This window comes from Ipomoea triloba, chromosome 16 (assembly GCF_003576645.1).
Source record: "Ipomoea triloba cultivar NCNSP0323 chromosome 16, ASM357664v1".
Classification (NCBI taxonomy): Eukaryota; Viridiplantae; Streptophyta; class Magnoliopsida; order Solanales; family Convolvulaceae; genus Ipomoea; species Ipomoea triloba.
The window spans coordinates 14,279,642-14,293,319 of NC_044931.1; the positions used below are offsets into that span (position 1 = coordinate 14,279,642).

The following is a 13,678-nucleotide window of genomic DNA, read 5'->3' on the forward strand; positions in this document are numbered from 1 at the left end:
ATAAAAAGAGAGAGAAAGAGAGCAACAACTATGGGACTGAGCAGCGCTAAAGTGCTATTTTTCACACCTTAGGTTGCAGATTGCTCTCCAAAGCCAAGGAAGGAGATTTGAGTAACCACTACCCTGGAAAACCTTATACATAGAATTATGACTGCAAAACTGCTGAACTTGTAAAACCATTTAAAATTACAAGCAAGGAAGTGATACCATTTTTCATGACTTCAAATATCATATCGCAGTAGTATCTGAAAGGAGACACCCTCATCACGCGGCAAACATACTCCGCAAGGTGATATGGAAACAACTGCAACCACATAAAGAACATGGATTGCTTGAGTTTAACCTCAGAAAAAAACACTCTGTGTCAATATCAATGAATGAGATATAAATAGTTTTGACTTTTAACAGGAGTGAGTCAAATAATCTGATATCTTGTAATAGTTAACTTAATCCCTATGACTCTATGAGTACAGCCATGCTAAAAAGAAATGTCACCACAAGGATTCTCATGCCATAGAAAAACCTCATTATATGTCACCCTGAATGTGAACATTAAATAGAAGGATTCTTATAAAAGTTACAACCAGCAGCACGATTTAGAAAGGGGAAACATTTGTAATTTCTATTCTGTATTGGATAAAAGTCATAAAACAAAACAAACTATTATGATCTGAAAAATGAGAAAATTGTGAAAAGAATTGCATGCTATGCTGCTAGCACATGCTTCTCTAGCAAATGAGAATACATAAATGTATGAAACCAATAACATTAGTAAATGTTATCAATTTAAGTAGGAAGCACTCTTTACAACTTTCAAATAACAGAAGAGCAAGAAAACCTTCCACATAATACACACCGCTAAATTTCTTCGCAGATAACGCATCAGTTCTTCATAGTATTCACTTTCTCTGCATACTTTTCGAGCAAAACACGTGTTCCATTGGAGCCTCGTCTTTATGCAATGTTCGATTATCCTGCATAACAACCTAGTTAGTTACAAATAGCAAATATAACCCTATCTAAATATGAATCAAAGTTATTAGAGAATACCTCCACTACGTGTGAAGGTTTCATAGTAAAAAATCAGTAAACATCAAATATGTTCTTCATATCCTGGCTTATTAAATATCTAGAATACTATTTCTTCAATCAAAATGCCAAAGTAGCTACAATATTTTAAATCCTTCCATCATCTTAACCACCAGAGACCTGAGAGTAGTGGATGAGCATTTCATTCCTTTGCCAAATTTGGTAAGAGACATAGTATGCGAGGTTTGTTTCAGCCAGGTCATTCTAACATCCTATCATGTATACTCCAGGACTGTAGGCCTCTAACTTGATTGCATTGCACAAACACAACAAATTTGACCCTTCTGTTAATGAAATGCAACAAATTTTAAAGAACTAGTCATTTCTCCTTCGTTCAAGCTAGCTCTATTTTACCCTTCTGTTAATGAAATACAGCAAATTTTAAAGAACTAGTCATTTCTCCTTCGTTCAAGCTAGATATCTTTAAAACTTGCTGATTAAAGAGCATCCATCCGCTAGTGCAGACAACATCAATATAAATTTGATCATAAATGTTTCTGCACTAATATTGATAAAAAATAAATAAAAAAGAAGTAAACCTTCTATGCCATTCTTCTCTGGAATTCAACGAAGCTTGAAGCCGCTTTGGAAGACTTTCCCAGGGGCATTCTTCCTTGATAGCCTTGATCGTCAGTTGGTCTTCTATTGTAGCAGGAACGTGCTGCATCTTGCAAATCCCCGCCAAATAACTCTAGTTGTCAAAACACAACTGCCCAGTCCCTGCAAATAACTTCGAGAACCGAAGCAAATTAGAAAAGCCTCCGCTTTTTTAGAATCGGATTGACCGAAATCATATTGACAGTATGTTCATACCTACTCCTTGAGCTCTTCCAGCCGGTAAAATGTGCATAAAACTTCAATCTAATTAGGGTTCGGTGTTTTGATCTTGCATCTTCGTCGGTTCAACTCCAGGGAAAGGGAGCAGAGATCTAAGTAATGACTAATGAGGGTGGTCAAATCGAATACATGAGTTAGCCAGTGAAGGTGTTGCGTTTTAATTGCGTGATGCAACTTGCAGCCTTGCAGGGCACACGGCCTTGGTTTGAACTGTCAGAGTGGGGCACGCACTCTTGTCGTATAACTAGTTTTTGGTACATCCTATATATAATCTTAATTTTTATGTATTATAAAAATATTTCTATGTAGTTCTCAAAAAATATATATATATATATTTCTATGTACTTTCGAAAACTTACACACAACTTTTACTTTCATTTGCATTTAAATTGAATAGAAGAAAGAAAAATAGATAAACACCATAATCCCCTATTAAATTGAGCAATCAAAGCAAGCCAACTCATAATGAGTAGAAAGTGAGAGTAAAAATTGAAAGTACATGTATAATCACTCTTATGTATTAGGGCAACAATTGTGTTAGACAGCCTCACACAATTTTTTGTCTATGTATTATTATGTTAATTGCCCTTTTCATTTTAAATAAAATAAATTTTAAAAAATGTATATATAGGAAAGACTCAGCCTTCCTTTGCGTTCATCTCTCGCCGAACATTAATAGTATTAACTTCTTCGTCTCCAAGCAGGAAATGAAGGCGTATTTTTTTTAATCATCACGTCAACATAAACTGTAACCTAATGGAGTAGTTCAAGTGGCAAGTGAGCTATCTTTATGAAAAATAATTATGAGAAAATCTCGATTCAATTCCGTGATGATTCCCTCTAGGCCAACTCCCGAAATGCGGGTGAACCCGAACCGTTGAACGGGTTTGATAACCTAACTACAATCTACAATTTCGCATCAGTACAATGAGTATTATGATAATTTAAAAATGATATATGAACTTCCATTATTTTAATTTAAAAAAAAAAAACAAATTGAGAACTTCATTAATCATCAAGAGCCATCATCAAAACATCATCAAATAAGTCATGGAGAGTGATGAACCACTCCACATAGACAAATATGATAACGGATTTCCTAATAATTGACAACTTTATTCACTAACTATTTTAATAAAATATTTAATGGTACGATAAAACTCCATCTTTTCTCACACCCATAACATCTGTTTATATGCAAAAGTATGAGAATAAAACACCATCATCATACTCTAGCTTAGCATTGTTATTAGTTCTTAAAGGGGTGGGTGAGTATATGGAGCATGATTATCGTATTAGAATGTCACAAATTTGATTATTGCTAAGTATGTTAATTTCTCGTGTGTGACTTGTATGCTATTACATAGAATTGATGGCTTACCTCGTGCGCTCCATTAGATAGTGACTGTGGTAAACTCATATCATTACACAAATTGTTTGATATTTCACCATGTGATGTCATTAATACGATTTTTTTGAATAACAAATGTGATCCACTTTTTAAAACAAATCAAACATGTCATATGAGTAGGGGTTAACAAGTGAGTATAATTCAAAAATATAAGTAATTTATTAATCTATTAACTATGAAAACGCAATGACTCAATGGCCTTCTTATTATGAGATTTGAGAATCTCAGTTAATATATTATATCAAGTGAATATGTGTTTTAACGTATTTTAAGTCCATCACGATAATAAATAATATTAAAAAATAAAAAAATGAGCCAAATAAATCATTCAATTGTTTATATTAGTGTAATTAACCATCTCTATTTAACAAGACCCCAACTAAATCATACAACTTGTGTTTTCAAACAAAAAAAAGCGAAATTCATACAACTTGTTTAAATAGTACAAGTGACACTTTTAGCAAGTTATAGATACATGTTGTAACTCTTTAAAACAAATTGGTGTTGAGGTGACATGTAACATTTTAATTGATGCCACACTAATGTGAATTCTATGCTTTGCGTTTGAAGTATTTAATGTGTACATTTAGGTATTTCCACAACTTGATGGAACTATTAGTATGATGCGACTTTTTTCTTTGCAAAAATATTAATTTAGTATAACAATTAGTCGCATTGTCCTCTTTATATGTACGCGAATTTCATCATTTTATAAGTAAAATATATAATATGAAATACTATTTATGAAACATTAAAAAAAAAATCGTAGGAGTTTGTGTGCATCATAAGTTGTAGGTGTCATGTACATGTGTGGATATAAGAAAAATTGTATAAAAATGAGGAAAAAAACCCATGATATGTTGCTCATGTTTTTTTGTTGTGATATTTATAGCAGAATCAACCATACAAGTGAAACCGAACAGCCACCCCCAACAATTATTCACAACTATGCTTGTTACTGTACTTATAGGCCGGCTAGCATATTGTACTTTGACCAATGTTAATTTGATCGTGGAGCCACCTGAATTATTCAGCTTAACAATAATCTTTCATTATGCAATGACTTGTTGATTTATCTTATAAATACGGTAATCAAGAATTGCATTTGTTATACGTGTGAGGTTGTCAATATTAGTATGCTTTAAATGGATAATTAACTAATTAGGCAACTAACTTGTTTGGTAAACCTATTAATTCGAGAATCTACTCTCATATTTCTCCAATTTTATTTGTGATGATTTGATTTATGATTAAATGTATATTGGAAGGAAAAAAAACTATATTCATATATTTTGTTGTAATATTCCAAACCTCTTAACCTTCTTCAAAATTTGTTGACTTGCATTTTCATGAAAATCAAAACTATATAATATCCAAATATGTCAACACCAAAATATCAAAATTCCCATTGCAAAAGGCACTCAATGTGGGACATTCCAAATTTTCAATCGTGGAATTAAAATTCATTTATACTACTCTATTTGTTTAAATTAATTTGTCACGTTTATTAATTATTGGTCTAAATTAATTTGTATTCTTTATTTTTTTTTATAAATTATAAATTTAAATTTTTGTGTTTTTAATATTACATTTAATATAAATTCCCAATATATAAACGGTATATATTAATAATAAATTAAAAATTATAAAAAATATTAAAAGTAAATAGTTTTAGTCCAGATTTATTAACTAAATTATGCATATAAAATTGGACAGAAAGAATAATGCATACAAGATACAACTTTCAAATTTAATAAGCAGCCGTCTCACCATGGGACGGGTCGGTTCAAGATGCAAATGTAACACTTATATGCACAAATGTCATACTTATATGCTCAAATGCAATACTAATCAAAAATAAAATTTTTGTTACTTATAAGGGTAAATGTAATATTTTTAAGGGAAAATACAATACTTTTACATTTCGATTTAAAAGTATTATATTTTTCCTTAAAAGTATGACATTTTTCCTCAAAAGTATGATATTTTTCCTCAAAAGTATTATATTTGACCTTATAAGTAAGGGCACTTGTCAACATTACTTATTATGAAAAATGTATTACTTTTTTTTCTTATAAGTAACAAAATTTGTATTATTGATTAGTGTTATATTTGAGCATATAAGTATGACATTTGCACGGTATTTTGACTCGACCCAACTCGTCTCACGAATAAGGATCCGTGAGACGGTCTCACGTGTGACCTTAATTTTAATATGTTTATAAAGGAAATGTTTTCACTTTTAGTTAGTACTCCGTACCATTTTGATATCGCTTCAATTCATTTATAGATCGTACTCAAAAATTAGATAGTAAAATATAAATTTGTCAGTTTTGGTGACGCCTCCCAAGACTGCAATATAAATTGGCAAGTAACGTTGACCATGGCCGGCGCGCCATGCTAAATTTAGGGCATCCATTCAAGTTTCGAACTCTGAGCACTTCTGCCCTTGGCGGCCGCCGTCTCCGCTTATATCCGTAAGCATTTCCAAGTATTCATTCACCTCTTAGCTTTATGTTTTCGTCTAAAACGTCCACATTACACTCGCGCCGAAACCTTTGTTTGTACTTCGATCGGTTCTCTCAAGTTAACATTCATTATTTTGTTGTGTAGAATTTTATGTTTATGCTTTTTTAGCTCAATACTGTAAAATTTGTTGCTGTAGCCGGGGATATAGACTGATGGCGGAGCGCAGCAAGTGTTCAATGGCTCTTCAGTTTGAGGTATATCTATTCGATGTTTCGTAAGTTTAGTAGTTTGACATTGATTATGATTGATGGTGCTGGATGCATGCTATCTAAATAAAGTATCCATTGACATTAGTGGCAATTGTATTCGTACAATTATATAGTTCATACATGATTACACAAAGTATCATTAAAAAATTATTAATAATAATATATGTTACGACTATGTATGGTATTGATGTTGACTGACATTGTAAATTTTTGTCATAATTTTGGTCCCTGACATGATTTTTCTGGCTCAGATTCTTGGGAAGTTCAATCGTGCCCGAGCAGCTCGTCTCACACTCCCTCATTACGTGTGCCAAACACCTCTATTTATGCCTGTTGGAACGCAAGGTCGGAATGCATTAATCTGAATTTTACTGATAGAATGACAATCACATGAATTATATCTCCAACAATTAAATAATTTGCATTATTCTATTGTTGTTTTTCCAATAAGTTGGCCATAAAGAAAAAGGCGTGGGTCATACATCCTTAGTGAAGTTTCATCAATCCTTTAACTCTGGAGTCCCAACACAGCTTGTTTGGTGTGAACAAACACCATACATCTGTTTGGCTGAGAAAAATCAGTAGATAACAAAATCATCCTGTGACAACTGCAATATTTTAAGATTCTTAAAAACCAATTTATATGTTTGATTACTCTATACTCATGAATAAGGACAAATTTGGAAACCACAAATATGGCACTTGTCTTATTCATTTTTTTTAACCTACTTGAGCAGATTCTTCAACCGGTATATATATAACTTTATTCCTAAAAGTACTATATTTAGCAAATTAGCACTCATTCATGACCTCTAGTACATGGATTTCTATATTTCTGGGTTACAGGGACTATAAAAGGCTTGACTACCAACCAGCTTGAGGACATTGGTTGCCAAATAATACTTGGAAACACCTACCATTTGGCTCTACGCCCTACTTCTGAACTTATTGATGAGCTGGGGGGACTGCACAAATTTATGAACTGGCCAAGGGCTTTGCTGACTGATTCTGGAGGCTTTCAAATGGTTGTCTATTGTTAATGACTTTTACTGTTGATATAGAAATTGCCTACTACGGAGTATTACTTATTATACTAATTACTTGTGTCTTTTGCTTGTTTACTTTTTAATTGATATTTGCTAATTTGCCTGGCTTTATTATAAAACATCGATATTTGTGCATCACTTATTTCAGGTCTCTTTATTGCACTTGGCTGATATTACTGAAGAAGGTGTAACTTTTCAGGTAGTTCCTGCTCTCTCATATGCTTTCTAATACTAAGCTATGTAGTCCAGTTCAAATTGAACCACTAGTTGAACATCATGATTTGACAAAGGTACAAAGCTAGTTTACATTTTTAAAAAAACTTGTTGTTTCTCTCTATTTATGCTTGCAAAACCTAGTCTCTAATGACGGCGAACAATCTAAAATGTATCATTTCCGTTTAGAAAACTTTCCATCCCCCCTCCCCTTGAGATGCCAAAATAACAGGGGAAAATGGTACTTTTGACCCCTCAGTTATCACAAGGTATATATTGTTCATTTTATCTGTCCTTTTATTTTATTTTTTTTCACAATTCATTTCCTGTTTTATTAAACTTTTTACTAACAATTAGGGTTGTTTTCCCAATCTTCTTTCATATGATTGAAAGGACAGAGACTAACTCAAGTTCAAGCTTTAATACATGTCTCAGGCCTCTGTTTTGGAGTGAATACATTATACATTCACACAATATATACAGTTGCTAGATATAAAACAAAAACTGAGAAACACAATCATCATTTCCATGTAGAAACCTCTAATGCTAGTGAATAATGTATTTTGCTGCAACTCCTTGGAAAATTGTCATGGATGTCCCCAATAGCTTTAACTAAAAGTTTTGCATCCATTTCTTCTCCTACGTTATTGGTAATTCTCTTTTTTCCTTTTGCAGTCTCCAGTGGATGGGAAACCAATGCTACTCACACCTGAAGAGTCAATACAAATACAAGTATGTACATTATGCTAGAAAGATGGAAATCAACATCCAACAAACTTAGACCCTATAGATAACCTCCCTCAGGCTTAGAATTAGATTCATTCAGCAATTCAACATTCTTTTGTATTATTTATTGATTCTTTAATCCATACTGCAGCATGTTAAGAAGCTAATTCATTCTTCCCTCATATAGAGTTTACAGTTGGGGACTGTATTGCTTATGCAGTCCTTTGTGCCCACTTTCACAAGCATTTGGACCTAGCCAACTTTAAAATGCCATTTTGTTTGGGGAAACACTATTAAAACCCCTGTTACATGAAGTCATGAAGAGTTTTCTTTAACTTTGTAAGGAGTGGAGTCAACCTTTATAAGAAAAACTACCGAGTACCGACCATAAAACCAGTTACATTTGTCTTACATGATATACTGGGCCAAATACTGAAATTAAGTAGGTTCTTATCATCACTTGAATTAATAAACTAATATGTATGTTCTTTGAAAATCAAATTTGTGTACTGCTGTTTAATCAACTTGTTTATAGAGTTAAAAAGGATCAGCACAAATCATTTTTTCTTATTCTATTAAATAATTGTTGTTTGTATCTTTTGTGCACTTTTGTTATTGCAGAACAGAATTGGAGCGGATATTATTATGGCTCTTGATGATGTTGTGAGAACCACAATCACAGGTCCACGAATTGAGGAAGCAATGTATCGAACTCTTCGCTGGATAGACAGGTGCATAGCAGGTAATATGATCTAATGATCTGCAACAGGGAGCAACCATTTTCAGACAAAAAGGCTAGTCAAACTTTGCAGATGCATATCCAGTAATTTGAATCATATGCAACTGTATTTAAGGAAAAACCTTTCCAGTCCTCAGCAAGTTTTTAATGTTCTAAACTGTATATTTAGCTAAAAATGAAAAGAAAAACATTTCAATATGTTAAAACGGTTAATGAGAACTTATAGGCTGACTTTATTCAGAATTTCCAAATAAGTATAATTTCCTCATTAGTTTTATGTGTTTTGTGCAAATCTCCTGTTTCTAGTCTGTGTTCTGTTTAATAACAACATTACCTTGGTTATGTTATTGAACAGCTCACAAAAGACCGCATGAGCAAAATTTATTTGGCATCGTGCAAGGTGGTTTAGATCCAGTGTTAAGGTGACATCACCTCTATATTCCTATTCTTTGATCAATGTTTTATATTGATGAATTTATTCTTCCTAACCTAATTACTTTCCTATTAGGGATATATGTGTCAAAGGTCTGGTGGATCGTAATTTGCCTGGGTATGTTTAAACTTCATTAAATTTTAAATTATTATGCTCAAATATTATTTTATCATTTCAAGCCCCAACAAGTAGTATTTATTAGTCTTCTAAAAGAGTCTATAACCACTGAGAGCAAGACCGAGGCAGTCATGGTTGGTTTGCTTCAAGTTTCCCCTTTCCCTAACTATTGTTTATCTATTTCTTGATTACCCTTTCCTTGTTATCTAATAGTTGTTGGAAGAATGAACTCAAGACCACTAATTTTCCAGTATGTAGTTGGATTAGTTTACTTGCGGGTCAGCGATAACAATTGAATGGAATAACAAAATTTACTTGTCACAGCTATGCTATTGGTGGTCTTGCGGGTGGTGAAGATAAAGATTCATTTTGGCGTGTTGTGGCTCAGTGTACTGCTGCATTGCCCGAGGACAAACCACGATATGTCATGGTGCATTTCACTAATTCACTCCGTATTTATTTTGCATTTTTCTGTTTCTGATGTATTTTCTGATACCTTGGTTTTTATATGGTCCAGGGTGTTGGATACCCTCTAGATATTGTAGTTTGCAGTGCTTTGGGTGCGGACATGTATGACTGCGTCTATCCTACTCGCACCGCTCGCTTTGGCACAGCTCTGGTGCCTGAGGTGACAACTTGATTGGTGATATGGCTATTATCCATAATCAGTTTAGTTGAGTTATGTCTTCCATAACCTCTTTAATTTTGGCTGAAATGCAGGGAGTTCTGAAGCTTAAACACCAAGCAATGGCTAATGACATCCGTCCCATCGATCCTACATGTGACTGTATGGTATATAAGTATATTCCTTTACTATTCTTATTGCCTCATTTTGACTGCAAATGCTTTATTCTAAACTTCAGAGATTATCATTCTACAGGTCTGCAAAAAATATACCAGAGCCTATATTCATTCCCTTGTTACAAAAGATGCCATGGGTTCTCAACTTTTGTCATATCATAACTTATATTACATGATGAAGGTATCAGCCTATGCAAAAAGAGAGTTTCCTTTTACCTTCATCATTGCACTCAAATACTGTAAAATATTTTAACTTTGCAGCTGAGCAGAGATCTACACTCATCAATTGCTCAAGGATGGTTTCCAAAGTATGCTTATCTTAACTCCCTACTGACTTCTGGTTTGGTTGTTTTCTTTCTTAATGTTTGGTTATATATCATTTAAAAAATACACATTTTCTCTTGCAGATTTGTTTGTGAGTTTCTGCAGAAAATGGTAATCACTCGTACACGCTACTCAGTTGTCTGTATTTTATGGTTTTTGGAATAATGAAAGAAACAGGAAACACACAGCTCATATTCTCTCTTTGTTCATACTCAAAATGCGGTTTATTTGTATATGTCCATCTTGCATTCCATGCATGGGAAATATTCTTTTTGTGGATTTTATTTGGATTGAACTGTTTTTGTTGTGTATCATTACTATTTTTCTGGAGTATGAATGGCATCATTGTCTCTGTTTGAGGTTATTATACTACTCATCAATAAATAGTTGTAAACCTCATTTTCTCCATAGGGGAACTTGCTGAAAAATTAGAGCTTTGCCATGAGCATTAATACATTAAGTAATCAATCTTCAGGAGATCAATATCTGTTCATTTATTTTACAGAACATCATAATATCAAGCATGTGTTTACATAAGCATCTCTTCTTCTATTGATCATAAATCAAATCGGGTGATTAAGACAAGCATTTTTAGTTTGAATTCCCTTTCTCCAATGTCCCATCCACCAGCAGACTTCTATAACATCTACACTTGTGGCTTTGCTGTAGTCTGGATTTTGGTAAAGTTTTTAACACTTCTTCACCTCACAGGATATGTAATTGGTTAACTTATTGGACCGGTGTACAATGTTTTGTCCTCCATTACAGTATTACAGTTAACTGTTTTATGATTTCATACTTTTAATGTTGATCTGTAGTTCCCCAAAGGCGATGTTCCTGAATGGGTCTGCAATGCCATGGAGGTTGCTGGAATTGACATTTCTTCATGCTGTGCTCCATTTTCATCATCCGAAATGAAGCCTAGTGAACACAGAGCGTAAGAGGTTGGGGGTATGGATTTCACATCATTTTATCCCCATAATTTTTGTGGCCATGGCATTCTTACATTGTGACATGGAAATAGGCTACTGATTACCCTCTTCTGTTATATTTTCCGTCTAGTTAACAGAGAGAGTTGCATACTAACAAAGGCAGCGAGGTAACAGTTTTGGTTATCTTCTGACATAATTAACCTGACACTGAGGATAGGAAAAAAAATATAGATTAATTTACTGAACTCTACTAGTTCAAAACGCATTATGCTGTTGGAGTAGTCAAATCAGTTTTTAGACCCACAAAGATTTTGACTTATCTCCCAATCAGAGGATCATAGGCATGTACACTTTGCTTTTTTGAGCTACATGAGAGCATTAACAGTCCATTGGTGATATTGCAGCATGCATTTTGTTGTAGACTTGTAGTATGCTGCCAGACTAGGATTACACATATCAGGAATCTTTTGATGTAACAAACAAATTTTGCACTGTCAATTTGATTCTTAGTTCTTACAAAAGGTTTCCTTTCAAATTTGAATGGATTGCTTTTTATACAATACTTTGTATTGAGATGAAACTTCCATATTCTTGTCTTCTTTTTGTCTACAAGTTCAGTTCACCACTGTCGTAGAAGAGGATTCCAAATGTCTCTGTACCGTGTATTCTATGGACAAGTTTGAAGTGTTAGGACAAGGCAGAGCTGCTAATTATTCCTAAATCCAAACGTGTTAGGAGGAGTAAATCGTGAAATGTATTCCGGTGTGGAGGTGACCATTAATAAATAACAATTGTAATAATAATAAAAAAGTTAATGAGTTTGGCAAGATGATCATTAGAGTGAGTAGTATTTAAAAAAATTAAAAAAGTTAATGAGTTTGGCAAGATGGTCATTAATGAACTTATAGGTTTATTCATAGACTAATTAGAGTACAGCTGTTCTATGTTCACAAGAATCAAGAATTTTTTTGAAGCGCGCTTATCAGGAATGTTATTGAAAGGATGTCCACTATATTGTTCCAGGCAATTTTAACAAGAATATCAAGATATGCTGAAGAGTCTCAATCGCTAGACAAGTTCACATAATTTTCTTTACATAAATTATTAATTATTAATTATTACCTCAGTTTTGTATTATCTAAATTGGTTATAAGATTAAATTTATAAATAAAATAATAATTATTTACAAAAATATAACCATATGTTGTAATTTTTTAAAGTTAATCTTAGATCCATAACCAAAACTCTTGTGGTGCAACTACTTTGACTTGTGACTTTCACAAAATCAATTTCTAACCTTCTTAGTCATTAAGTGCAAACTATTGTTGTGCAATGACCATTTTAGTCTAATGGTATGCTCAAGGATTTGAATATAAGAAAATCCATGTGGCATATTTATTCTTGATCTAATTCAAGACTGTTGCGTGTTCAGTTAAATATAATTACTTCACTTAATTCTTTAACTCTCTTCATCTCATTTTATATATCTGGTTTGATTAATGACATTTAATTCAAGTTATTTTCAATTCAATTTTTAACAATATTTAGTGTAATATTAGTATATAAAATTAATATATTTAGAAACCTCATTAAAAATACTATTAAACACAAAAAGTTATGAATTTAAAAATTATAAAAAAAATAAACAAAGAACAAAATTAATTTGATAAATAAATAAAAAAACAAGATAGGTAAAATGAATAATAAACAAGATAGATAACTTGAGACTAATGAATTATTAAATAAACACTTTATGGTATTTAAGTTCGACTTATGCAATCAAAGAAGTCAAGTTGCTTGAGACTATTAAACAAGTCAAGTTCAATTAATCTTGTTCATAAATGCTGCCTCCCTTCTCTCTCTAAAACCAAATGCCTTTCTGTGCTGCTCATCTTCTGCTTCCACCGCCAGCCTCCGGCCGGAGCTCTAATGGAGCTTTGAGCCAGCGGTTTTGGTCACCTTCTACATTTGCTCTCTCTCTTCTTCCGTCCCGACCACCGTCGCAGTTCTATCCGCCTCCGACCACTGCCACAGATCTTCCTCTTCCGTTTTTTCTCCCTTTGAATAAAATAATAGTAGGTAGGTATTGGGGTTTGTGTTGGTAGTTTTGAACTCCCAACCCTACTTTGACTTTACCCACTTTTTATTTTCTCTATTATTGTGTTTTCCTCTTGTTACTTTCACAAGCATTTTTCATCTCGTTACTTTCACGAGCTTTTCATTTTTATTAGCATAAATCGTTTAGTTTGGTTTGGTTTCGGCAAGTGTTGAT

At 33.1% G+C, this 13,678-nt stretch overlaps 2 protein-coding genes across 7 annotated transcripts; one reads left to right on the forward strand and one right to left on the reverse strand.

Moving 5' to 3' along the window:
- Positions 1 to 103: 103 nt before the first annotated feature.
- On the reverse strand, positions 104 to 2,118 carry LOC116007981 (protein FAM91A1-like). Of its 3 annotated transcripts, none has more exons than XM_031248634.1 (5): positions 1,903 to 2,118; positions 1,629 to 1,819; positions 857 to 974; positions 208 to 304; positions 104 to 132 (listed from the first exon to the last, which is right to left on the reverse strand). In XM_031248634.1, the coding sequence occupies exons 2-5, from the start codon at positions 1,754 to 1,756 to the stop codon at positions 119 to 121; spliced, it is 357 nt and encodes a 118-aa protein (XP_031104494.1). In that variant the 5' UTR covers positions 1,757 to 1,819; positions 1,903 to 2,118; the 3' UTR covers positions 104 to 118. The 3 variants fall into 3 exon arrangements, with proteins under 3 accessions (XP_031104494.1, XP_031104493.1, XP_031104495.1); XM_031248633.1 differs by having other exon boundaries at positions 1,629 to 1,809; positions 1,903 to 2,115; XM_031248635.1 differs by having other exon boundaries at positions 104 to 123; positions 1,629 to 1,809; positions 1,903 to 2,114.
- Positions 2,119 to 5,711: 3,593 nt separating this feature from the next.
- LOC116007800 (queuine tRNA-ribosyltransferase catalytic subunit 1-like) lies at positions 5,712 to 11,966 on the forward strand. 4 transcript variants are annotated; one of them, XM_031248471.1, is made up of 16 exons: positions 5,712 to 5,814; positions 6,003 to 6,060; positions 6,327 to 6,420; positions 6,922 to 7,100; positions 7,270 to 7,320; positions 8,010 to 8,066; positions 8,682 to 8,802; positions 9,155 to 9,221; positions 9,308 to 9,349; positions 9,674 to 9,779; positions 9,867 to 9,977; positions 10,070 to 10,141; positions 10,230 to 10,331; positions 10,412 to 10,458; positions 10,558 to 10,585; positions 11,293 to 11,966. In XM_031248471.1, exons 1-16 carry the CDS (start codon positions 5,735 to 5,737, stop codon positions 11,413 to 11,415), a joined length of 1,338 nt encoding a protein of 445 aa, XP_031104331.1. In that variant the 5' UTR covers positions 5,712 to 5,734; the 3' UTR covers positions 11,416 to 11,966. The 4 variants fall into 4 exon arrangements, 3 of the variants coding, with proteins under 3 accessions (XP_031104331.1, XP_031104332.1, XP_031104333.1); XM_031248472.1 differs by having other exon boundaries at positions 5,739 to 5,828; XM_031248473.1 differs by having other exon boundaries at positions 5,755 to 5,814; positions 5,951 to 6,060.
- Positions 11,967 to 13,678: the final 1,712 nt, after the last annotated feature.

What these genes read in the sequence shown, in the direction of transcription:
- LOC116007981 (XM_031248634.1), bottom strand. Translation starts at nt 1,756, where the DNA reads ATGCAGCACGTTCCTGCTACAATAGAAGACCAACTGACGATCAAGGCT. An exon ending in AGAGAAGAATGGCATAGAAG is followed by an intron (nt 975 to 1,628) that starts GTTTACTTCTTT and finishes GTTGTTATGCAG; the next exon opens with GATAATCGAACATTGCATAA. An exon ending in ATCTGCGAAGAAATTTAGCG is followed by an intron (nt 305 to 856) that starts GTGTGTATTATG and finishes ATGTGGTTGCAG; the next exon opens with TTGTTTCCATATCACCTTGC.
- LOC116007800 (XM_031248471.1), top strand. Translation starts at nt 5,735, where the DNA reads ATGCTAAATTTAGGGCATCCATTCAAGTTTCGAACTCTGAGCACTTCT. An exon ending in ATTCTGGAGGCTTTCAAATG is followed by an intron (nt 7,101 to 7,269) that starts GTTGTCTATTGT and finishes CACTTATTTCAG; the next exon opens with GTCTCTTTATTGCACTTGGC. An exon ending in ACTTATATTACATGATGAAG is followed by an intron (nt 10,332 to 10,411) that starts GTATCAGCCTAT and finishes TTAACTTTGCAG; the next exon opens with CTGAGCAGAGATCTACACTC.